General features: G+C 39.5%; 1 protein-coding gene across 2 annotated transcripts in view; it reads right to left on the bottom strand.

Annotated features, from left to right (window-relative positions):
* The window catches only part of mad1l1 (mitotic arrest deficient 1 like 1), a 1104775-nt gene that overhangs the window by 1059166 nt on the left and 19411 nt on the right, over positions 1 to 26198 (bottom strand). For both annotated transcript variants that reach the window (XM_072268390.1, XM_072268391.1), the window contains exons 3-9: positions 17008 to 17148; positions 15964 to 16143; positions 14157 to 14281; positions 10504 to 10585; positions 9266 to 9396; positions 5325 to 5439; positions 4563 to 4624 (exon numbers count right to left, since the gene is read on the bottom strand). In XM_072268390.1, coding sequence (XP_072124491.1) covers positions 4563 to 4624; positions 5325 to 5439; positions 9266 to 9396; positions 10504 to 10585; positions 14157 to 14281; positions 15964 to 16143; positions 17008 to 17148 — 836 coding nt within the window. The remainder of the gene's footprint in view (positions 1 to 4562; positions 4625 to 5324; positions 5440 to 9265; positions 9397 to 10503; positions 10586 to 14156; positions 14282 to 15963; positions 16144 to 17007; positions 17149 to 26198) is intronic.

Here is a 26198-nt window from a genome sequence, read left to right as displayed (position 1 = left end):
TGTGTCTTTAACAATGACCTTTGTGCCCTCACTGGCCACAGTAGTAATACCAGTTATTTGATGATGATTAAACATTATTCCTTCATTCAAGAAAGGGAGTAGGGATAACCATAGGAATCACAGGACAGTGAGTCTTACTTTAGTGGTGAACAAATTATTGGAGAAGATTCTTAGAGACAGGATTTACAAGTGTTTGCAGAAGTATAGTCTGCTTAAAGATAGTCAGTCTGATTTTGAGAGGGGCGGGTCATGCCTCACAAGCCTGACTGAATTCTTTGACGAGGTGACAGGGCACATTGAGCACTGGATATGGTGTATATGGATTTTAGTAAGGCGTTTCATAATGATTCCTATAGTAGGCTTACTCAGAAAATCAGGAAGCATGGGATCCAGGGAAACAGGGCTGTGTGGACTCAGAATTGGCTTGCCCATTGAAGGCAGAGGGTGATTGTAGATGAAGTATACTCTGCCTGGAGCTTGGTGACCAGTGATGTTCCACAGGGATCTGTTCTGGGACCTCTGCCCTTTCTGAATTTTATAAATGACTTGGATGTGGAAGTGGAAGGATGGGTTAGTAACTCTGCAGTTAACTCCAAAGTTGATGGAGTTATGAATAGTGTAGGTTGCCATAGGGATATTGATAGGATGCAAAGCTGGGTTGAGAAGTGGCAGGGGGAGTTCAACCCAGAGAAGTGTGAAATTCTTCACTTTGAAAAGTCAAATTTGAAGGCAGAACATAGGGTTAATGGCAGGGTTCCCAGCAGTGTGTTGGAACAGAGTGATCTTGGGGTCCATGTCCATAGTCCCCTCAAAGCTGCCATGTGAATTGATGGGGTGGTTAAGACAACGTATGGTGTGTGCCCTTCAGGGGATTGAGTTCAAGAATCACAAGGTAATGTTGCAGCTCTATAAAACGCTGGTTAGACCGTACTTTTCCCAAGGCTAAAATGGCTAATATACCACGGGGCATAATTTTAAGGTGATTGGCAGAAAGTATAAGGAGGCTGTGTCAGAGGTAAGTTGTTTACATAGAGAATGGTGAGTGTATGGAACACGCTGCCAGGGGTGGTGATAGGGGCAGATACATTTCGGAAATTTAAGAAACTCTCAGATAGGCACATACAGGATTCCCCCGCTATCCGAAGGTAGAGCGTTCCTATGAAACGGTTCATAAGCCAGAATGTTGTAAAGAAATTACCATTTACTAATATGGGAAAAATTTCTGAGTGTTCCCAGATCCAAAAAATAACTTACAAAATCATTCCAAATAACACATAAAACCTAAAATAACAGTAACATATAGTAAAAGCAGGAATGATACGCAGCCTATATAAAGTAGAAATAATATATGTACAGTGTAGTTTCCCTTACCAGAATCAGGAAGACTCCAATAAATTGCAGTTTTGTTACAGTTAAACACTTGCTTATACAAATAACCATTTGACGCAATCGGCAATCACCTCTGATCTGGGCTGACACTTACGTGCCGGGTGGCATCTAATTAATTAGCTTGTTCATTTCGGCTTTTTTCTTAAAGATGTGCTGGGTGCGTCCCGACTACCGCTGCACCACTGCATTCTTCGCGGCAATGTATCGGTTGGCGGCCCAGAGGTTGGAGACCACTGCTTAAACTATGAAGCTGCCCTCGCCTCAGAAAACGATCAAACCACCCATGACTACCTTTAAATTCCACTTTCACAACATTTTCATCACCATCATCCAGTGCTTTCCGTTTCAGCTTATTAAAAAGACTGACTGATTTCTCCTTAAGAATAAGAAAACTTAACGGAACACCACGCTTTGTACACCCATCAATCCACTCAAGCAATAGACTTTCCATTTTATCTATTATTGGATGCTGACTAAAAGAGACCACTTTACTATGAGCAGAACCAACAGTAACATCGGCAGCTTTCAAAATTCTTTCTGCGTATAAATAGTGCGAATGGTGGATGCAGGCAAGTTCAACTTGCGGACAATGTCCTTACTTTGTTCACCACGATTGAAACGCTTAATTATGCCTAGTTTTACGCTAAGTGTAACACCCTTACGAGCTCTTTTAGGCTTTGCTGATATCTTAGAACTCATCTTGCTAACAGATGCACAAAATAAATCGAAATTAAGCACGTGTTTAAGCAATGCTGGCTGGAATGCAGTTCCAGGGAAGGAGCTTGGCTGTTCCGGTGCGCGCTGCCTTTTTTTGTAACAGTGAATACACCTTCTGTTAGCGAAAACAGGTAACTAATGTAGGTCTTTCGTAACAGCGAGGTGTCATAAAGTGAACGTTCAGAAAACAGGGGCCACTTGTAGATGATAGAAAAATGAAGGCCTATGTGGAAGGAAAGGGTTAGATTGATGTTAGGGTAGGTTAAAATGTTGGCAAAACATCATGGGCCGAAGGATGTTATTGTGTTCTGTATTTGACACAGTGTCTTGAAAAAAGTATTCAGCCCCAAACCCTTTGTTCACATAAATGAGTATTACAACCAGGGATGCTGATGAATTTAACTGAGAATCTTTATTGGTGAATCACAAGTTCTCTTTTTTTATTTACAAACGAGCTCAAAACAGGGAAAATTGCAAAGCATGAAAAACCAAAAATTCAAAAATTGAAATGTCAGCAGTTCAAAAGTATTCATCCCTGTTTGCTCAGTACTTAGTTGAATCACTCGCAGCGATTACATCCAATAGTCGTTTTTTTTTAAAGCACAGGCTTAAAAAAAAGCATATCCTTGCTCTAAAGATTTTACACATCACTTAGAAGATACTATAAAGATGTGGAAGGTCTTGTGGACGGATGAAGCTAAAGTAGAGCATTTTGGATCTTGCAAGAGAGTTGGGGGATACTTAAAGTATTCTTGTGAATTCATTGAAAACTGGTTATGCTGCAAATTTCTACATCAACAATTTGGGTGCGTTAGTAAGTTAATATATTGCTATGGAGGAAAGTTAGCATAGTAATTACAAATGAGATTAATACTTTTTCAGCCTCACAATTATGGCAGTTAATTTAGTAAATTTTTGATAGGTTTTGGAATCTTTCTTTTGATTTGACACGATGAACAATGTTTCATAGATTAGCTCAAAATATCCTACTTTAATATATTTTAAATTTAGAAAATAAGACAGTAAAATGTGAAAATAATTGTGGGAGCTGAATACTTTTTCAAGGCATGTATACATTCTGAATATTAGAAAACTAGCATCGAGGTAAAAAGATAAGTTATGATCTTTACTGAATGACAAGAGGAGTTGAACAGCAAATTCATAATTCTATTTCTTATGCTTAATCATTAAGCTCCTTCCGAAGAAAGTTCAGAATGACCACCGGTAAGTTATGTATCTTGTTTCAACATCAGATACAGGTCAGGTTCAAGTTTAAAAGAGAAAAGTCAGAATATGGGAGTTTTAGGAGTTGCACAAATGGATAAGATCTCAATCTAGAAACTAGCTGAACCCTCTATGAAGAACCACATTCAAATACTAATTGCTTAGACAATTTAGACTCACCTCAAAACACACACATCTTAACTTTAATGACAAATGACATAATTTTGATGCTTTACTGTATACACAAATATTATATTCAGTTTGGTCAATTAACTTGTAGAATTTCACACATACTCAAAGCTGTGTTGACACATAAAATATACTGATACACTTATTGATCAGTTGGTACTCTAAGATTAGATTCTCCCTCTTACCCCCTTTTCAACCTTTCTGCCAAACTGCTGAATTGCTATTGGCTCTACTTATAAAATTTGCAATTAGATGATTTACACAGCTTCCTAGGAACACATAATATTTTCCAAATCTTGTTTGTTGTAGGACTATTTACAAAGATAACCATCGCTCACAAGTAACAAAACTGTGGACAGAGAAAATTCTGCCATTATTGAATGTTTTGTGATTTGAATCACTTGCTTCAATACTTCAATATAACTTGCAACAAAACGAACAGAGAAAAATGGGGTGGATCTTCAAGAAACCAGCTGGTAAATCAACATTGTTAGAGGTTAAAAGGGTAAACAACAAATAATGGAAGCTTGGATGAGAAGATATAAAAAACAAGCACACAATATATCTGACAACACACGAAAAAAGTTGATCCACCTAAAGCAATATCATTGCCAAGACTGATGGAATAAGTCACCTGGAACACCACTGTCCCTCTTTCAGAGGCTGACTTTGTTTATTCCCAGCATTTTCTATTACTATTTTGCTTCTTTCTTGGTTCAGAACTCACTAAGACCACCTGTGAGTTGCTATAGTTGAAGTGCAACAAAATCAGCACAACAATTAGTGTATTAGATTTTCCTAGTCTTCTGCCTGCTCTGCATTGCAACAGCAAAATCCAAGCAGAACAGAGTCGATCATGAACAAATAGTGAGCACTGCAACATGGAATCCATCCAGCTTCACTTAACCAAGTATGAAGCATAGAGGTGAATATTCATTCTCGGAGAAACGCAACAAGTGAAACATACAAAATAAAATGGGGACCAAATTACAAATGCTGTTGGCTGTCATTTATCAAAAAATACATTTTTGATAACATCTTACCGGATATTTAATCCTGAGGTTTGTTCCACATTTTCCCAACTTTGCAATTTCGACAATAATTTCTAAAATTTAGAAAAATAGGTAAAGTTAGCTAAAAAAACATATGTTAAAATATCTTCAAATTAAAAGAAATAATGCACACAATATTCACCAGCTTGGGAAACCAGTTCAGATATTCTTTCCCTCTCTCTTCCATTAAAATAATCCTCAAAATCTACCTTTGAAACTTATAAAATCAGTGTCTACAAAGCATCACTTCAAATGGTCAAGTATAGAATCATAGAGCAGAGCACAGTAAAGAGCCCTTTCAGCCCAACTCTTCCATGTCAATCATAGTGTCCATCTATGCTAATCCAACATTTGGCCTACATCCTTGTCTTTCCTATCCAAATGCCAATTAATCACTGTGATTTTCCCACCTTCACCACCTCTTCTGGCAGTTCTTTCCAAATGACCATCACTCCTCAGATCTCCTTTTGCCTATTTGATAATACAACTGTTAACTGCCATAAGATGCTATATTACGTTGAAGGTATAATAATAAGAAGCTACTGATTACAATTTTAGTTAAATACTTGTAACAGCACTCAATGTTAAAAAAGAGACCAATTATTTGTTGTCTTAAATTAGATTCCTTGTCTTAGCATACACTCAAATTTACCAGTGGCATGAGTAAACAGAAGATTCTACCCTTAAAAGAAATGAACGACTTTTTATACAAGACATAAGCATAAGCCTTAAATTTACAAAATAAAAACAAACCTCTTTCTCTAACTCCAAAGTAACATTCTCTTCCCTTAACTTCTCAAGACGTTCAAGTTTTTTACGAAGGCTTTCCATTTCTTCTTTAAGAAGTGCATTGTTATCTTCCATTTCCCTGTTTAAAGAATAAAAGAACAGTTCATATTCAGCATGTTTCACAGAATAATAGAACTTGGAAACAGGCTTTTCAATCCACTGAGTCCAGGGCAACCGTAAAGATTTCATTCCCACCAATACCAAACTTCCCCTAGATTATGGTACTTAACAATGGAATAATGTAGTAGCCGATTAACCTATCAATCCACATGCCTTTGAGGTGAGAGAGGAAGACAGACCAATTTGAGGAAACCTACACAGTCATGCAGAGAAAATGCAAACTCCACACAGAAGCACTCAAAGTCAGGATTGAACCTGGCTCAATCAGGCAGTGGGTATTTGTTATACACCCTATCCCTCATTATATGCGAGGGATACGTTCCTTGAAGTTGACGCATAATGTGAATAATTATTTAAATGTTCCAGAGGGCTTCCTAAATATAGTTTATCTGTAATTTATTCACATTTTTATACCAATATGACATAAAAGCAGTACTACCGGACATTTATATTTAATCAATTTAAGATAACATTCAATGTAGTAAATCATAGAAAGTTAACATCCTCTGGTGTACAGTACTCACCAACAGTGGCAGGTGTGTTCGCTCCGGGAGATGAGTGATTGTTGTGGTGTCAGGCAGCTTTATACTGATAAGGTGGATGGTTGTGGTCAGGATAGTATCAAGCACAACAAGGGGTGAAGGAAGACTCACAGAACTCTTAGAACTGCCGGCAGCAGAAGATTACAGCGATTTGCATAAAATGGCGAGGGTTGTTTGCTTGGCAGCATTTTGTTTTAAATTTGCTTGTAGGGAAGAAGGGTTGACGGCAGGGAATGACTGAAATGCTGGCTCCGTTCTAAACTTGGGTCCATGTCCATTGCCATTTGTGCCAAGTGTTCCAACTTCCACCATTCCTCACCGTTGGTAAACTCCCAGGATTTTCAAAATCGTCTGTTGCTTGTAGCATCTGAGAGATAGTTCGCCGTAAAAAAAATACGCACTCCTTGCATGTGGATTACACCTTGGTTGAGTGGCTGAATCAGCGATGTGGTGTTAAGCAGCAGGAAACACACTGTTATGTTAGAATGAATGCTGTCCAAATGCTTAGGATGGGCTGGCGCATTGTCAAGCAACAGAAGAACTTTAAAGGCAAGATTCTGTTCCCTGCAGTAGCGTCTCACAGCTGTGTTACCTTCAGCTGATGCTGCGCTGTTTATAATTTCCAACTTTTTTCAAGTGCTAAAGCGGTTCTCTGCCGCTCAGCTGATGGCCCAGAACATGACATCGGATGCTTAGGAGGCATAGTTAAATATTTCAAGCGCAAAATCACTGCACCGTGGGTAAAGCCAACAGAAGTTTAAGATCACGCATCCACACCTTGCCAAAACCAATGCAAGAATGGCGCGCGCACCTGACTTGTATTGGCGGGAAAGCGGTGCTGCTCATCCCAACAGTGAGATTGTGAAGCATGCGTACGTGACTTGTATTGGCGGGAAGGCAGTGCTCCTCGCATAACTGTGAATTTTGGACACATATACCAAGACATTGGTAGAAATAGGTTCCTCGCATAACTGTGAATCCGCATAGGCTGAAGACGCATATAACGAGGATAGGGTGTATCTGTGAATGATCTGGATGTAAGTGCAAGTAGCACTAACAGTAAGTCTGCAGATAAACCGAAAATCAGTGGAGGGTAGCTACTGAAAATGTGGAGGGTAGTGTGAGGCTACAGGGTCATAGTGACCTGCTGATGAAATGAACTAAGAAGTGGCAGATGGAACTTATCCTGACAGATGTGAGAAAAGGTATTTTGGGAGTGGTATTGAGGATCGAACATACACCATGAATGTTAAGGTCCTGGGGAATACTGAAAAACATAGAGACCCTAGTGTGCAAGTCCAAAGATTCTCTAAGGTGGCAGTGCAGGTACATGATTAATAAGTCATTTGGGATAATGGCCGTCATTAGTCAGGGCGCTCGAGAACAAGATCACAAAGGTTATAAACCATTATTATAAAAACAAAGGTCAGACCTCAGCTGGAGTACTGCATGCAGTTCAGCTCACCACAGTATAGCATTCCATAAGGATAACAGTGCTTTAGCTATGAGGAGAGACTACAGAGCTTGTTTCCGCTTTGTCTGAATTGAAGGAAGTTAAAAGGAGTTATGATTGAATTATATAAAATTATCAGAGCTATTGAAAAGATAGACTGCAGGAAACATTTCCTTTTATCAGACATTAAAAAAAAGCAAAAAGGATATAAATTTAGGCCAAAGGGCAAGAGATTTGGTGAGGATATGAGGGAGACCTTTTTTGCCTAGAGAAAGGTAAGCACTATTCCCTCTCAGCTGTGCAGATGTGCAGCCACACAACAAACGAAATGCTCCCATGTACATAGCCTTTGTTGCCGCACAGCTGTAAATTTCTTTACATTTAAACGTTTAAAGTGCCATGCAGTTTTCCGGCCATATAAAAATTTCCTGCTCGGAGCAATGGTTGGTCCATGCAGCTGTAACAATAATTAGAGGAGTCGTTGGTGGTAATTGACTGAGAGTGTAGAGGAAGCAGAATGACTGACAGTACTTAGGAGGTATCACTTGAATTTCCTGGACATCAATGGTGATGGGCCAATTGTCGGAAAAGGAATTGACACAGATCTGTGCGAATTGGGTAGGTATGGACATGGTAGACTGAATGACTTGTTTCCAAGCTGGCGCGTGGCCAAGTGGTTAAGGCATTGGACTAGTGATTTGAAGGTCGCGAGTTCAAGCCTCAGCCGAGGCCGCGTGTTGTGTCCTTGAGCAAGGCACTTAACCACACATTGCTCCTGCATGTTTATAGCCCAGCAGTGGCGGTTGGTACAGTATGGACAAGACAAAACAAGCTATATAACACTAACTACTTTTACTCTTTCAATATTTTAATTAATATTATATAAATTGCATGAATACAAATACAAAATTCATAAGGATACAAGTAATACTAATTACATTACATTTAAATCACAGTAATATGATCACCGTATCCCATATTCCAAATCAATCATGTAGAAGAAAGGATTGAATTATGAAATGAAATAAAATAAAAATATTTTATTTTATTTTTAAAAAACTCTACCCCCATTACCAGAGGGAGCTGGTTGGTAAAAAAAAAAGAGAAGAAAAAAAACCTTACCATATAATATTATTATAATAATGGCTCGGATCCATACTTTAATAACCGTTCAAAGATTATGAAAATAACTCAAAAAGGGTCCCCATAACATTAGAAAATCATGTTTAGAATCAGAAATCGAACAACGAATTTTCTCTAGATCTAGGCATAACATAATATCAGATAGCCATTGAGCATGAGTGGGCGGAGTGGCCTCCTTCCACTTAAGCAAGATCGCCCTCCTGACCATAAGTGACATAAAGGCCAATACCCACAAATTAGGTGGCTTCAGTATTGTAGCACTATCCTCGACAATACCAAACATGGCAGTCAAGGGGTTGGGCTTAAAACTAACATTGAAAAGTACAGAAAAAGTTTGAAATACATCTTTCAAAAATTTTTCAAGGCTCGGACATGCCCAAAACATATGAATTAGTGTGGCCACTCCATTAGTACATCTATCACAGTAAGGGGAAATATCTGCGTAGAAACGAGAGAGCTTGTCTTTAGACATGTGAACTCTATGTACCACTTTAAATTGTAATAAAGAATGACGAGCACATAATGATGAAGAATTAACCAATTCTTTTAAAGGTCACTATAGTTTTAACTGTACCACTATTTTACAAATAAATAATGCCCATCTTACAGATTAGGTTCACAAGATTATATTAACATAATAATCCTACCTGTAATAGTCATTTTTCTCCTTCAGCTGTCGGAGTTCTTTCTCCAGCTCGGGGATACGAGCCAGATCTGACCGCATATTCTTCACTATTACAGAATCCTGTTCTTGTTGGATTATTGTATTCTCTAATTCCTAAACAAAACAAAACGGTTCTAAGTATTTATTTCTTGCTCTTGGTCTCTATATTTCCCTCCTCCTCTCCTACTGTTAGTGAATACCATTTTATGGAATCCAGCAACCATCTATTTGGTTCAAGTAGTCAGTCTTTACATATAATCACTCTAGTGAACAATGTTACAATGTACGTGACTGCAAGGGTGCAGAAGCAAAGTTTAAGCTTTCCTTTAATAAAATTAAAGCACAAATCTTACAATTAAAAATAACAGGGCTTTCATAAGATCACTGCTGGAAAACTTGCACAGCTTTGATCTCAGTACGCAAGACAAGATAGCACGGAAACAATAGGTTGACTCTTAAGAAGTTATTCAAGAAAGTTATGCCTGTACTCTCTAGAGTTCAGATAAATGAGAGGAAGCTTCATTGAAATACACAAGACTTTGAGAAGTTGTTTCTTCTGCCTGAACTACCTGCCTTGGTCATTTAGATCAAAAAGAATTGAGATTCATTGCCTAAGAGAGCTTTAAATGCTTAGTTATTGAATACATTCAAGCTCATGAACAACAGATTCTTATACACGGAAGAAATCAAGGTACGTAGAAATTGTCTGGAGAGATAGATCCACCCATGGACTTTAATGAATGGTAGAGCATGCTATAGTTTCTAATTTGTATATTATATGCCAATAAATTAAGCAAATTGTATGCCTGAGAAATTAAATCTGTTTTAAAATTAAGTGAGAATGATTACTGCATCAATTTGCAAATCTTAATTTTAATTCAATATTGCATTCCTATCTAAATTATTTTCAATGTTCGTTAGCATACGACAAGAAACAAATCGTGAATGACTTTCCTTTTTGCCAATCTATGGCACTAAGCCAACTGGCAGGGATTCCAAATCAATGAAAATGAATAGGAACTCAAAAAAATTGGTATTTTTGCTGATGTTTTAAAAAGATATACTCAAAGAACAGTAACTACATCTGAAATCTCAAAGAAGTACAGAACTCCTCTGCCACCTTGCCTTTCAGGTGATGATACCTAGTCCTCATCCTTTGCAATGAAGTATGTGATAAACTGTTTTCTATGCTGAACAGGCTCTGAGAAAAACACAGCTCACCTTCAATCTCCGTTCATTCTCTGCACTGGCCACTTGAGCTGCCTCTAATGCCTGAATTTGCTGTACAGCCTCTTGCCATTTCCTGTTTATGAAAACAAAACAATTAGCCCCATCAAAATATATTGCAATTAGAAAAACTGGGAGGAAAACAGAGACACAGACAAAATGAAGACATCAGGGGAATTACTATTAAAGGGACAGAGCACAAATTGGCCTGGTACACGGATGACATTTTGATCTATCTAGGGCAACCAACATACTCTTTACCTAAATTGATGCAATCCTTTGAACTATATGGCCAATTATCAGGATACGAGATCAACACAGATTAAACCCAACTACTTTCATATAACTATAGCCCACCAAGAGAAACTGAAAGTAGATATCCTTGGGTATGGCAAACAGTCTGTCAAATATTTGGGCATCATTATGCCAAAAGATTTGGCAAAATTATCAGAATGCAATTATCAGCCTATATATAAAAAATTAAGGAAGATATAACAAGATGGAACCTAATTCCTTTTCTTGGTCTCAGTTCAAGGATTGAATCTGTTAAAATGAGTATACTGCCCAGACTACTATATCTCTTTCAGACCCTACTAATAGAGATTAACCAAAATCAATTCAATGAATGGAACAAGATGCTATCAGGATATATATGGCAAGGTAAAAGGCCTAGGGTTCGTCTCAAAACTTTGCAATTAGCCAAGGAAAAGAGGGGTGGGGGGAATGGGGTCTACCTTATCTTAGAGATTATTATTTTGCAGCACAGTTGAGAGCTGTGATGTGCTGGTGTAACCCATCATATGACGCTCAATGGAAAAACATTAAGGAGAGGATACTTCCCATCCCCATACAGGCAATTTTGGCTGATAACAACCTACAAAGTTACATAAATACTATTGATCACCCGTGGGTGAAATGGACTCTTAAAATATGGAAAACTATTATAAAAGAATATACACTAGAGAGAGACATTGCAATTCTTAAATGGTGTGCATATGACTCGGACTTCACGCCAAATAAACCAGATGTTGGATTTAAGGACTGGACAGCTAAAGGAATAACAGCTATTTGCAATATAATGAAAGAAGGAACACTGTTCAGTTTTGAAATGCTCAAAGAGAAACACTTATTAGAAAAATAAGACTTTTACCAGTATTTACAGATGCGACCGTATGTTAATAGGACGGTCAAAAATGTAACCAAGGCAAGTACATGTCTGATAGAGCTATTTAGAAAAGCATATAATTCAGACAACGGTAGTAGAATCATTTCAAACTTGTATAAGGGTTTGTCAAATCTTAAAACACATTCGACTTCATACATTAAAACAAAATGGGAGAAGGAAGGAGGGATAATAATATCTGAGGAAGATATGGAGGTATCAATGGAAGTGTACCAGTTCACAGAAATGGAGGGAGTTCGAGTGGAAAAACTTGATATTTTATTATACCCGCTCAGAAATCCCATTATTATACTAACTTCCCTGTTTGCTAGAGAAATTGTGGAAATCAAAATAGACAATAGGTGCAGGAGTAGGCTATTCAGCCCTTCAAGCCAGCACCGCCATTCACTGTGATCATGGCTGATCATCTACAATCAGTACCCTTTTCCTGCCTTCTCCCCATATCCCTTGACTCTGCTATCTTTAAGAGTTCTATCTAACTCTTTCTTGAAAGAATCCAGAGAATTGGCCTCCACTGCCTTCTGAGGCAGAGCATTCCACGGAACCACAACCCTCTGTGTGAAAAAGTTTTTCCTCAACTCCGTTCTAAATGGTCTACCCCTTATTCCTAAACTGTGGCCTTTGGTTCTGGACTCCCCCAACATCGGGAACATGTTTCCTGCCTCTAGCGTGTCCAATCCCTTAATAATCTAATATGTGATCCCCTCTCATCCTTCTAAATTCCAGTGTATACAAGCCCAGTCGCTCCAATCTTTCAACATATGACAGTCCCGCCATCCCAGGAATTAACCTCGTGAATCTATGCTGCACTCCCTCAATAGCTAGCATGTCCTTCCTCAAATTTGGAGACCAAAACTGTACACAATACTCCAGGTGTGGTCACACCAGGGCCCTGTACAACTGCAGAAGGACCTCTTGGCTCCTATACTCAACTCCCCTTGTTATGAAGGCCAATATGCCATTAGCTTTCTTCACTGCCTGCTGTACCTGCATGCTTACTTTCAGTGACTGATGAACAAGGACACCTAGATCTCGTTGTACTTCCCCTTTTCCTAACTTGACACCATGCAAACCATTATATTTTCTGGGAATGCCCCGTTATCAAAGACTATTGGAGTGGGATACATAATGCCCTACAAGACATCTTTAAATGGGAAATACCCTTAGAGAATAAGACCATATATTTTGGATATATATCTCAAGAATGGTTGAAAAGAGATAAATATTTAATGAATATACTGCTGGTGGCTGGTAAAAAGACCCTTACCAGGAAATAGTTATCACAGGAGAGCCCTACTTTAAATGTATGAATGGAAATTACAATGGACATTTACAAAATGGAGAAGATAACAGCATCTGTTAATCATAAGTTGGAACAATTTGATTCATACTGGGAAAAATGGTTTAACTACATAACACCTCATAGGCCTGATCTTATTCTCACAAGTCAATGAATATCTTGTAAAAAAAAAATCACTCCCTACTTTGTACATAGTTTTCTTCTTTAGATTGTTCTTTCTTTCGACTCCTTTCTATAAGTGTATACCTCAGATAAATATTATGTGGAGACTTGTGACAAATATGATTATGATATATATACACACACATACAGTATCTGAAATACATCTTATGGAAATGTTTGATGATAAACTTCAATAAAAAAAATAAATTACAAAACAAAAGAAAACACAGACACAATCTCAAAGGACCAAATAATGCCCCATGAAAAAAAATTCCTTTCCTCGTAACCTTATAGTATTTTTCTCATTAAGTCCATAAACATTTCCGACTTTACATTGTCAATAGAGGAACAAGGAAAATATTCATTTCACAGCCAACTAGACAAACAAAATTTCAGGTAAATTTCCTTTTCACATGTATCTTAGTGCTCTAGGCCAAAAAAGTGGAGTTGAAGAAATATCAGAGTTCCATTTCCAGTTGTTACAACTCTAAAGAAAATAAATCAGATTTTCTTGTGAACACCTTGTTGCCAAAAGCTTTCTTGATGCTTGTCAATCTGGCTCAATTGTGAAGAGTTGATACCTGAATGAGGCAACTAACAACTATACTTATGATTTTAGACCCAAGTGATGAGTCAATAACTTCAGCTCTTACAGTATACATCTGAAGTAAACCATGGAGATATGGATTGTGGTTCAGCCTAATGGCTAACTGAAGTTAATGCACAGTATCTGGATTTGTCATGCAGTTTACTGTCTTGGGAAAAATATTCAAGAGCTGTTATTTTTAAAACAATAGTTCACACTATCAAATAGCAAGAGGAGAAAGTCGATACTGGAAGATTAAAAATTAATATCTTTATAAAGAAACAATTATGGTTGCCTTTAAAAATTCTATTTCCATCAAGAAATCTAAACAGTGACAGGTGAGAAGTGATGCGGATGAAAGCAACCACTACAAAGGTGGACATCCAATGATCTCCAAATTTTGATTTTTGCCATACTTGCGCTGTACTTCTAGTTGCTCAAGCAGCTCTTGACGCTCTGTTGTCAATGTTGCTAGCTGCATCTCCTGTGCCATTTGTTTCCGTTGTTGCTCTGATATCTTGGCCTTCAAGACTTCAATTGTCTACATGACAATAAAGAGAGCACTATTATCAGAAATGTTAAAATATTAAAGATGCTTTAAAAATTTTTAGATTGCATTCATATCTTCTATTTCCTTAACAGCATCAATACTGGACTGTACATATACAAGAGGCATAATTTTGAACTGTAATTTCAAATAATACACATTCCATCATATGATCGATAAAAGATTTACAGTTGCTGATATTCAGTACAATAAATAAGTAAAACATTTTCTTTCTGTTAGCATTATTGAATTAAATGTTACACGACATACAGCATAAAATTAGCAAATAGGAACACGTACATGACAGCAGGACCTACCATATACAAAATCACATCAGAAGAAATACAACTTAACTAAAAAAAAAAAATACAATTTAAATTATTTTTATAGGAAAACATTAAACAGTACGAACCCAATTTGGTACATTACTTAATATTTTGGTACTTCAGCATGGGCAGTTATAAAAGGAGGGATGATAGATAGAAATTAGTAACTGCTCCCTATACCAATCGCTGTCCAGTGACTCACGTAGAAATTATACTTATAAAAATTATAAAATTATAATAATAGAAGTCATGCTTGATTGTACATTCTTACTTGTTCTAGTAACTCAACAGCAACAAACAATCCTTATCACAAATGCCTCTAAGAGGAGAGAGCAGCTGCTGCTCATCTCTGCAACAAAAGTCGCTGCTCTGAATAAAAGTAAAAAAGTAGAGAAAAAACTGGAAGTAATAGTCATAACACTAGTTCTAAGAATAAAACTATACATTCAATATTCTGAGTTTGTTCAAAGTTTTAACTTTTGAAAGGATGATTGCATTCATGGAAACAACAGGAATTCCGCAGATGCTGGAAATTCAAGCAACACACATAAAAGTTGCTGGTGAACGCAGCAGGCCAGGCAGCATCTCTAGGAAGAGGTGCAGTCGACATTTCAGGCCGAGACCCTTCGTCAGGACTTGTATTCATGGTATTATTTGGATTACACATGGAGGCATTTTTGGCTAATTCAATTATGTTATGTCAAAATAAAACTTCATACTATCATTCAGTATTACAAAATTATTTAAACGGAAAATTAAAGTTTAAGGACTGAATATTTACAGATAATTGCTTATTACATCAATGCAGAAAAATAAATGTTATTAACTATACAGGTAAGCATTCTCTTCCAGTAAAAATAGCAAGACTGGGAGAGCATAATGTTTCTTGTATTAAACTCCAGTACTAGGTTTCTACCATTGGAGCTCCTCAATATGCAGGTGAAGAGTTCATATGTACACTGTACTAGAAAATTACTCTTATCTCCTAGGCTGGGAAAAATATTCTAGCTACAAATCCCACAAATCATTGTCAATGTTTCAGATGCAATATTAATCTAAGATGGCCAGGAACATCCTGGAGAAAGCTGTGGCTGAAAACAACTCTCTGACTAATCCCAAAGGTCCATCCAACACTGGGCCTCTCTCTATAAGACAATGCAGAACATTGCAAGCTACTATTAATAGATACAAGTTTGCAAGGGTGAAATCAATAATGGCACATAGTGAGAATTTAAATACCTGTATGTTTTAACAGAATACATTCTGTCACCAGGAATCTGAATAACCAGATTAGGTGTTATGCAGCCTGAAAGACCATACCATTTCATTTTTGTTGCCTGATGAATTTACCTGATTGGCTTCAGCAAGTTTTTCTTCTCTTTCTTGCAGCTTCTTATCCTGGAGCACAAGATCCTCTTTCAATGAATTAGTCACTTTAATCTGACCCTTCAATTTTGCCTCAGCCTCTGCTTCCTTTTCCTGAAGTTGTTTCAATTGGGTAACTAGCTCCTGGTTTCGATCAGCCTCTCGCTACATTGGGAGAAAGTATTAAAAAAGGACAAATCACAGTAAAAATAGTCATAGAAAATAATAAAAACCACAAGTTGAAAATCTGCAATAGTCTGCAGTCAATTACTTTCGTGTTTACAAGCAGAATCACAGAAATAAAAAAAATAAAAACTGAGGATGAGCATTTAGGCCATCAATGGCCGTGTCAAGTTTAAAACAGAAGTATTTCAGACTTTTCCAATATCCAAGGCCACAACCTTACTATACCATCATCACAATGTGGGTGAAACGACACTTTATCAAGTTCTATCATATCCTTTTACTTTAAGTCCCTCCAAATATTGTCTACCTTGGTACTGGGCCTATGCCTCACATAATATTATATACAAATAAAAGCTATCTTTGTTTTAAAAGTCACATTAAGACAATGGAAAGTTTACACAATCTCAAAAAAATGCTCATAAACAAAAAGAAATTACAGCCCATGACTATCATTATTTTCACACCTTTTTTTCAATTTCCTTGTTGGCTATAGATAAAGTGCTGATAAATGGGATTAATATTGATAGCATAAACAGAATGGGCTGAAGGGCCTGTTTCTATGCTGTGCGAATCTATCATACTGTGAAGTATTGAGAATTTAAAATTTAATTGAGTCTGACAGGTTACAGATTGACCATTCTTCCCTTGATGTAGTTATTATGCTGCTGGCCTGTATTTAGAGGATCTAAATTAATAATCCAGAGAAATTCATAAATCTTCCAACTAATTACTCTTCAGTTCTATCAAAAGGAGACTGACAGGCAGCACAGAACAACAAAGTACGAAGAATGTTTTGTGCCAGAAAAGTTTACATTTCACAATTGCCTGTTCAAATATACAAACCTCATGGTTCCAGGAGCTGGACTGTGCTGCCTTCTCCAGCTCAATCCTAGCTCGTTTATGACTAACTTCCATTTTCTGTTTTTCTCGTTCCGCCTCTAAAGTGCGAGAGTGGGAAAGAATATATTCAGCCTGTTCTTCAACCTAGAAAATATATGTCAAGCGGTTTTTAAACTGTAGTGTTTTTTAAGGAATTATGAGGGGTTAGGGTAGTTTTAGAGAAGGGTTTAGAAGAATGAGAGACAGAAAACAATATCAGCACAAAAAAATTAGATGAGCAATGTTTATATCCACGTGATAGCGTATTTTGATTAAATATACATTAATGATATAAATATTCTTTAATTTTGGACAATACATGATCTTTTCACTTTCATAAAATACAGACCTATGTCATGACCTAAAAGAACATCATCCAAACTAAATAAATATTCTCACCACAGAAACAAAAGATTTGGTTTCATAGCCATTCCACAAAAAGTAGTTTGTAATCCCAGTGAAATGGTTTTCTGCTGGTGGATTTCCTCAACAACCTAAATTACTAAACTGTACCAACTAAGTTTAAAAATCCTGAGATCTTAAAGGACATGTACGCATATATCCAAATCCTTACAGGCATAAAAATAGGTTGTACATTCACAACAAATATTTTTCAATAAATAAAAATTGAAGGGGAAGTCAAAGGAACACAACTCCAGTCCTAATCGAGAGGTCAGCAGTGGAAAGGGAAAGCAGTTTCAAGTTCCTGGGTGTCAACATCTTTGAAAATCTATCTATCCTGGGTCCAACATACTGATGCAATTACAAACAGATCACACTAGCAGCTATATTTCATTAGGAGTTTGAGGAGATTCAGTACAGATGTACAGTGGCGAGCATTCTAACTGGTTACATCACCATCTGGTAGAGTGGGGCCACCCCACGTGATCAAAAAAACCTGCAGATGGTTGTAAACTCAGCCAGCTCCATCATGGGCACTGGCTTCCCCACCATTGATGACATCTTCAAAAGGCGGTGCCTCAAAGGGGAGTGTCCATCAGTAAGGATCCCCACTCTTACCCAGGATATGCCCGATTTTTATTACCAACCATCAGAGAGGAAGTACAGAAGCCTAAAGACAAACGCTCAATGTCTGAGGAACAATTCCAGATAATTGGGACACATTGGGACCAGCACACTTTGGTCCAATTAAGAAGAGGCTGACCAAATTAGCTTAAGTTCCATGGAAATATTTAAAAAGATATTTTAAAAAAGGACAAACTATCATTTAACTGAGTAACAAATGATGTATTTAAATGAAATACAGAACAAATTAGAACACTATCAATATTACTACAGTACTAAAAAACTGTATTAGTTCCTAATAGTTATCAACAGAGGAATTCATCCAGTGTACACGCTCTTTTGAATCAATGAAATGAACAAAATCAGCACAGGTGACTAGTGTAAATAATGGACTGCCTTCATACTATGCTATCAACGAATGCATCCTACAAACGTTCATTTCATTGTAACATTCAAGATGATTGTCGATACCTTTAAATTCTTCATAGTTTCTACTTGTAGAAGTAGTGTCAAAGAGTAATAAAGAAGTACAGCACAGAAACATGCCCTTCAGCCCAACTAGTCCATGCCAAAACCACTTAGACTGCCTACTCCCATCAACATGCACCGGGACCATAGCCCTCTATACCCCTACCATCCAATCTTCTCTTAAACATTGAAATGGAGCTCACATGCACCACTTGTGCTGGCAGCTCATTCCACACTCTCACAACCCTCTGAGTGCAGATGGTTCCCCTCATGTTCTGCTTAAACTTCTCACCGTTCACACTTAATTCATGGCCTCTGGTGGTAGTTCCACCCAACCTCAGTGGAAACAGCCTGCTTGCATTTGCCCTATCAAATCCCCTCATAATTTTGTATACTTTATCAAATCTCCTCTCAATCTTCCACATCCTAAAGAATAGAGTCCTAACCTATTCAATCTTTCCTTATAACTCAGGTCCTCCAGACCCTGCAACATCCTTGTAAATTTTCTCTGTACTCTTTCAACCTTGTTCACCAAACCTGCACACAATACCCCAAATTAGGCTTCACCAACATCTTATACAACCTCAACATAAAATCCCATCTCCTGTACTCAATACATTAACTTATGAGTGACAACGTGCCCAAAGATTCCTTATGACCCTATCTACCTGTGACGCAATTTAAACAAATTATGGTCCTGTATTCCCAGATCCCTTTGTTGTACCAAACTCCTCAGTGCCCTACCGTTCACTGTGTAAGACCTACTCTGGTCGGTCCTACCGAAGTGCAAAAACTGAAACATGTCTGCATTAAATTTCATCTGCCATTTTCAGACCATTTTTCCCAGCTGGTCCAGATTCTTCTGCATGCCATGATAAACTTCCTTGCTGTCCACTACACCCACAATCTTGGTATCATCCATAAATCTGCTGATCCACATTATCAGTCAGATTATTGATATAGATGACAAACAACAAAGCAGCCAGAACTGATCCCTGCAGCATACAATTAGTCACAGGCCTCCAGTCAGAGAGGCAACCATCTACTACCATTCTCTGACTTCTACCACAAAGCCACCATCTACTCCAATTTACTAGCTCATCTTGAATGCCGAGCAACTGACCAAACTCCCACGTCAAACCTTGTCAACTGCCTTGCTGAAGTCCATGTAGACAATATCTACTGCCTTGCCTTCATCCACTTTCCTGGTAACTTCCTCGAAAAACTCTCTAAGATTGACTAGACATGACCTACCATGCAGGAAGCCATACTGACTATCTTTTATCAGTCCATGCTTATCCAAATATCAATATATCCAGTCCCTTAAAATATCTTCCAGTAACTTTCCCACAACTGATGTCAGACTCACTTGCCTATAATTTCCTGGTTTATGTTTAGAGCCTCTTTTAAACAGCAGAACAACATTGGCTATCTTCCAATCCTCTGGTACCTCTCCTGTCACTAAGGATATTTTAAATATCTCTGCTAGGCCCCTAGCAATTTCTGCATTTGCCTCCCAAGGAAACACCAGGCACTAAGGATTTATCAACCCTGATTTGCCTTATGACAGCAAGCACCTCCTCCTCTGTAATCTGTACAGGATCCATGAAGTTGATGCTATTTTGTCTCACTTCTATAGACCCTGTGTCCATCTCCCGAGTAAATACAGATGCAACAAATTTATTTAAGATCTCTCTCCAGTCTGCTTTGGCTGCACACCTGGATTACCATTCTGATCTCCCAGGGGACCAATTTTGACCTTGGCAATTCTTTTGCTCTTAACATACATAGAATCTGTTAGGATTCTCGTTCACCTTGTCTGCTAGGGCAACTTCATGCCTTCTTTTGGCCCTCCTGATTTCTTTCTTAAATATTCTCTTGCACTTCTTGCACTCCATAAGCACAAACACCTCCTTTTTTTCCTTAACCAGGGCCTCAATATCTCTTGAAAAATTAATGTTCCCTGAACTGTTGTTTGCGTTCCCTGAACTTGTTATCTTTAATTCTGACAGGGACATAAAAGCTTTGTACTCCCAAAATTTCACTTTTGAAGGCCTCCCACTTACCAAGTACACCTCTGCCAGAAAACATAGAACATAGAATAGTACAGCACAGTACAGGCCCTTCGGCCCACAATGTTGTGCCAACCCTCAAACCCTGCCTCCCATATAACCTCCCACCTTAAATTCCTCCATATACCTGTCTAGTAGTCTCTTAAACTTCACTAGTGTATCTGCCTCCACCACTGACTCAGGCAGTGCATTCTACGCACCAACCACTCTCTGAGTAAAAAACCTTCCTCTAATATCCCCCTTGAACTTCCCACCCCTTACCTTAAAGCCATGTCCTCTTGTATTGAGCAGTGGTGCCCTGGGGAAGAGGCGCTGGCTATCCACTCTATCTATTCCTCTTATTATCTTGTACACCTCTATCATGTCTCCTCTCATCCTCCTTCTCTCCAAAGAGTAAAGCCCTAGCTCCCTTAATCTCTGATCATAATTCATACTTTCTAAACCAGGCAGCATCCTGGTAAATCTCCTCTGTACCCTTTCCAATGCTTCCACATACTTCCTATAGTGAGGTGACCAGAACTGGACACAGTACTCCAAGTGTGGCCGAACCAGAGTTTTATAGAGCTGCATTATTACATCGCGACTCTTAAACTCTATCCCTCGACTTATGAAAGCTAACACCCTATAAGCTTTTTTAACTACCCTATCCACCTGTGAGGCAACTTTCAGGGATCTGTGGACATGTACCCCGAGATCCCTCTGCTCCTCCACACTACCAAGTATCCTGCCATTTACTTTGTACTCTGCCTTGGAGTTTGTCCTTCCAAAGTGTACCACCTCACACTTCTCCAGGTTGAACTCCATCTGCCACTTCTCAGCCCACTTCTGCATCCTATCAAAGTCTCTCTGCAATCTTTGACAATCCCCTACACTATCTACAACACCAGCAACCTTTGTGTCATCTGCAAACTTGCCAACCCACCCCTCTACCCCCACATCCAGGTCGTTAATAAAAATCAGGAAAAGTAGAGGTCCCAGAACAGCCTATCCTGCCTGATACAATCAATATTGACCTTTCTCCAACTTAGAATCTCAACCCCACCCCCCCAGACCAGATCTACTTTTTTGCATATTTATTTTGAAACTAATGGCATTGTGGTCAAGAGATGCAAAGTGTTCCCCTACACAAACTTCTGTCATCTGCCCTGTCTCATTCCCTAATAGCAGATGCGGTATCGCATACTCTCTCATTGGGACTTCTACATACTGATGAAAAAGACTTTTCTGAACACATTTGACAAACTTTATTCCCATTTAGTCCTCTAATATGTTCAACTACTGATTCACAAGCCACAGCGATTTGCTCTGGAGAGAGTCATCATACTCCAGGTCAGACGAGAGATAACCCAGGTCAGGTTTCAGACCACAGTACCCAGGTAGATCCTTCGCATGATGGCAGTGGTGTGGAGGTAGAGAAGAAGAGGAAGGTCAAGTGGCCAGCAATGGCAGAGAAGGTTTGGCGTGTATTTGATGAGGATATAAGTATGATGTTGGAGAACACTCTCAGGGGAACATCAAAGAGAAAGTTGGAAGTCATGGGCGATATGATTTACGATGTTGGAAAGTACAGGTCTGATTTGGTTGAGTTGAAGAAAGCAAAGCCTACACAGCAACCAAGCAGGCGCCAGAAGGAGATAAGTAGGTTGAGGAGAGAGCTTAGATCGTTGAGACAGAGGTGGAAGGTAGCAAGTGAGGGTGACAAGCCAGGGCTTGCTGATCTCCGAGAGCATTTTCAAATAAAGTTAGCATCACTCCATCATGCAGAGTCACAACGTAAAAAGAGAAAGAAGAGAGAGAAGGCAAGAAAGTCGTTCTTTGAGAACCCTCATGAGTTTACAAAGAAACTGTTTGAACAAGTAAGAGCAGGCAGCTTAACATCTCTCAACAAGAACTTGAGGATCACCTGGCAAGCACTTACTCTAACGAACAGCGGGAGGCTCCTTTGCTTGACATTTCAGGGCTTGTGAAGCCTACCAAGCCAGGAGTGAAGTTCGATCTGTCAGAACCCAAACTGGCAGAAGTCCAATGGTTCATTAGAAAGGCAAGGTCAGGCTCAGTGCCAGGACCTAATGGAGTGCCGTATAAGGTGTTCAAGAAGTGTGAACAGCTGAGGAAGTACTTGTGGAGATTGTTAAAGATGGTGTGGAGACAAGGTGTTGTTCCTTTGTCATGGAGCGAGGCTGAAGGAGTATACATCCCAAAGGAAGAGAATTCTTCTCCATTGAATCAGTTCCGACCAATTTCACTCCTGAATGTAGAGGGGAAGATTATGTTTGGCATTCTGGCAGAAAGAGTATCTTCATTTGTGATAGAGAATGGATTAGTAAATACATCTGTGCAGAAAGCAGGAATACCAGGCTTCCCAGGATGCCTTGAACATTCTAGTATGCTATGGCATACCAGCCAGGAGTCAAAAAGGTTGAGAAGAAATCTAGCTGTAGTGTGGCTTGATCTGGCAAATGCGTATGGTTCTGTTCCCCATGTCCTGATTGAGTTTGCGATGGAATTCCTATGGATTCCTGCTAAGGTGAGGAACTTTGTTATACAGTACTACAACGATTTCCAGATGAGGTTTTCCACTCAGCAGTTTACAACCAGGTGGCAGAGCCTGGATGTTGAAATCCCAATGGGATGTGCAATTTCACACATCCTTTTTGTGTTAGCCATGGAGGTCATTGTGAGGGCTGCAGAATCAGTGGGACCAGGTGTCGCACTTGATGGCAGAGGGGAGTTACCAGCAATATGAGCGTTCATGGACGATCTTACCCTTTTGGGTTCCAGCACGGAGGCAGTGGAAAGTGTACTATCTAGACTCGAGAGCTAATGGACTGGAGAAGAATGAAGTTCAAGACCAAGAAGTCAAGGAGCCTTGTTCTTAGGAGAGGAAAGCTGGTTGACTTTCATTTCACCCTTTGTGGAGAGGAGATTCCATCCATTCAGGACCAACCAGTTAAGAGCCTCGGGCGATGGTATACAGAGGAGCTGAGAGACACCAAGAGGGTTCAAGAGACAGGAGATCAGATCAGCAGAGGTCTGATGTCTGTTGACAAGTGTGGCTTGCCTGGCAAGTTGAAGTTGTGGTGCTTGCAGTATGGACTGATGCCATGGATAATGTGGCCACTAACTGTCTATGAAATGGCAATGTTCCATGTTGAGGCAATGGAACGGAAGATCAATAAGTATGTGAAGAAGTGGCTTGGAGTACCAAGCAGCCTCACCAATGTTGCAATCCACAGTAGCCAGACAAAGCTTACCATCCCAGTGCAATCCCTTGTTGAGGAGGTCAAGGTAGCCAAGGTAAGATCATTCTTGATGCTTTGAGGCTCAAAAGACCCTATCATCAAGAACACCCAGCCGGATGTGAGATCAGGCAAGAAGTGGTCAGCCCGTGTAGCAGTTGATGAGGTAGAGTCTAGATTGAAGCACAAGGAGACAGTTGGGGCTATCCAGCTAGGCCGCCAGGGACTTGGATGGACAACCCACAAGAGTGGTGGTCATCTTCTACAGGTAAGGAGCGCCATGAGCTTGTGACACAAGAAATACGAGAGGTAGAATAGGAGAAGAGGTTAGCTAAAACAGCTGGCCCGGCCAAACAAGGGGCTTGGACCCGGAGGGAAAGTGTTGAACAACGACATCTATCTTGGAATGTTCTGTGACAGATGGAACCGCTCCGCATTTCTTTTCTATGTAGAGCAGCGTACGATCTGCTCCCAACACCTGCCAACCTCAGCACCTGGTATGAAGATAAGACAGACAGGTGTGCTGCTTGTGGTGAGAAGGGAACACTTCAACATATTTTGAGTGCATGCAGAGTCAATCTTTCCAGTGGCATGTACACTTGGAGACATAACAACGTTCTCAAAGTTGTAACAGAAGTGGCTGAGCAGAGAGTACTGCAGAACAACTTATCTCATGCCCCATGCTGCACAGAACATCGCATATCATTTGTGAAAGAAGGCTCCAAGTCAAGGGTGTGCAGCACAGGCTCACGACCAAGCATACTTTCTTCAGCCAATGATTGGTGTGTTAAGGCTGACCTGGACGGGAAAGGCAGTTTCCCGGAGCAAATAGCTTTCACCACATTGTGTCCAGATAGAATCGTATGGTCTGACACCAGTAGAGAAGTGGTTATTGGTGAACTCACAGTCCCCTGGGAAGACAACATCAGTGAAGCCCATGAGCGCAAGTTAACCAAGCATGCAGAATTAAAATCAGAGTGCAGAGACAGAGGGTGGAAGGTCTCATGCTATCCATTCGAAGTAGGTTGCCATGGCTTTATTGTGTTCACTCTCCAGAAGTGGCTGCGTGACCCTGGCTTCACTAGAAGAGAGATCAAGTCAACCAGCAGGGCTGTAGCTGAGGCAGCAGAGAAAGGATCAGCATGGGAGTGGACCAAATATGTCCAGAGGGGCAGATAGTCAGACAGTGTATACATATCTTGCAAACCCTTCAGTAGTTGCATAGACACCTGAAGAGTAGACTATCTGTTGGATGGAAGTGACCAACAACTCTGATAGAGGCAGATGCCAAGTTTTTAAGCTCACCAGTGGGAGGTGGTGCTTTAGCACTGCTGGCCCACCACCTCAAGGGAGTCTTGATCATAAGCGGGCTGAAACTCCTGAAGACAGGTGGCAGATCAACTGATGATCCCACTGGTGATAGCACAGGACAGTTAACATCTTAGTCCACGTGTATTTTGTAACTCTGTGTAATCATTTCATTTTCGCTCTCGGCCATTTCTAACATCACCAAGCCTGAATGACAGTCAGCAAAACAGTTTTGAATTGTTTTACTGTTTCTTCACTTGCTCACTATCACTGCTTTTTGAACACAAGTGCACACAACTGACGCTATTTAAAATCTATTCACTCTAAGCACGGTGCAACTGGATCCTCGATTTCCTCACTTGCTGACCCAGGTCGCTTCGAATTGGCAACATCTTACCACAATCACAATCAGCATAGATGCAGCACAAGGTTGTGTGCTTAGTCCCTTGCTCTACTCGCTTTACGCTTATGACTGTGGAGACAAGTACAGTTCCAATGGCATATTTAAGTTAGCTGACAACACCACTGCCACTGGCCAGATCAAAGGTGGTGACGATTCAGAAAAAGAAAGAAGATTGAAAATCTGTCTGATGGTGCCACAACAACCTCTCACTCAATGTCAGCAAAACTAAAGGGATGGTTATTGACTACAGGAGGAGGTCCATGTGCCAGTGGAGGGATCAGCAACTTTAATTCCTTGGCATTATCATTTCAGATGATCTGTCATGGATCCAGCATGTAATTGCCATTACAAAGAAGGCACTGGGGTGCTTCTCCTTTCTTAGAAGTTTGCACGAACAGGGCATGTTATCTAAAATTTTTAAACTTCTATAGATGCACAGTGGAAGATATCCTGACTAGTTGCATCAGGGGCTGGTATGGAAGCACCAATGCCTTGAACAGAAAACTCTACAAAAAGTAGTGGTACAGCCCAGTCTATCATGGGTAAAGCCCTCCCCACCAATCAGCGCATTTACAAGAAGTGCTGTCCTAGGAAAGCAGTTTCCATCGTCAAGGACATCCACCATCCATGCCATGTTCT

This window comes from Mobula birostris, chromosome 9, assembly GCF_030028105.1.
Source record: "Mobula birostris isolate sMobBir1 chromosome 9, sMobBir1.hap1, whole genome shotgun sequence".
Taxonomy (NCBI): Eukaryota; Metazoa; Chordata; class Chondrichthyes; order Myliobatiformes; family Myliobatidae; genus Mobula; species Mobula birostris.
This window is presented reverse-complemented; position numbering and strand designations above follow the sequence as displayed.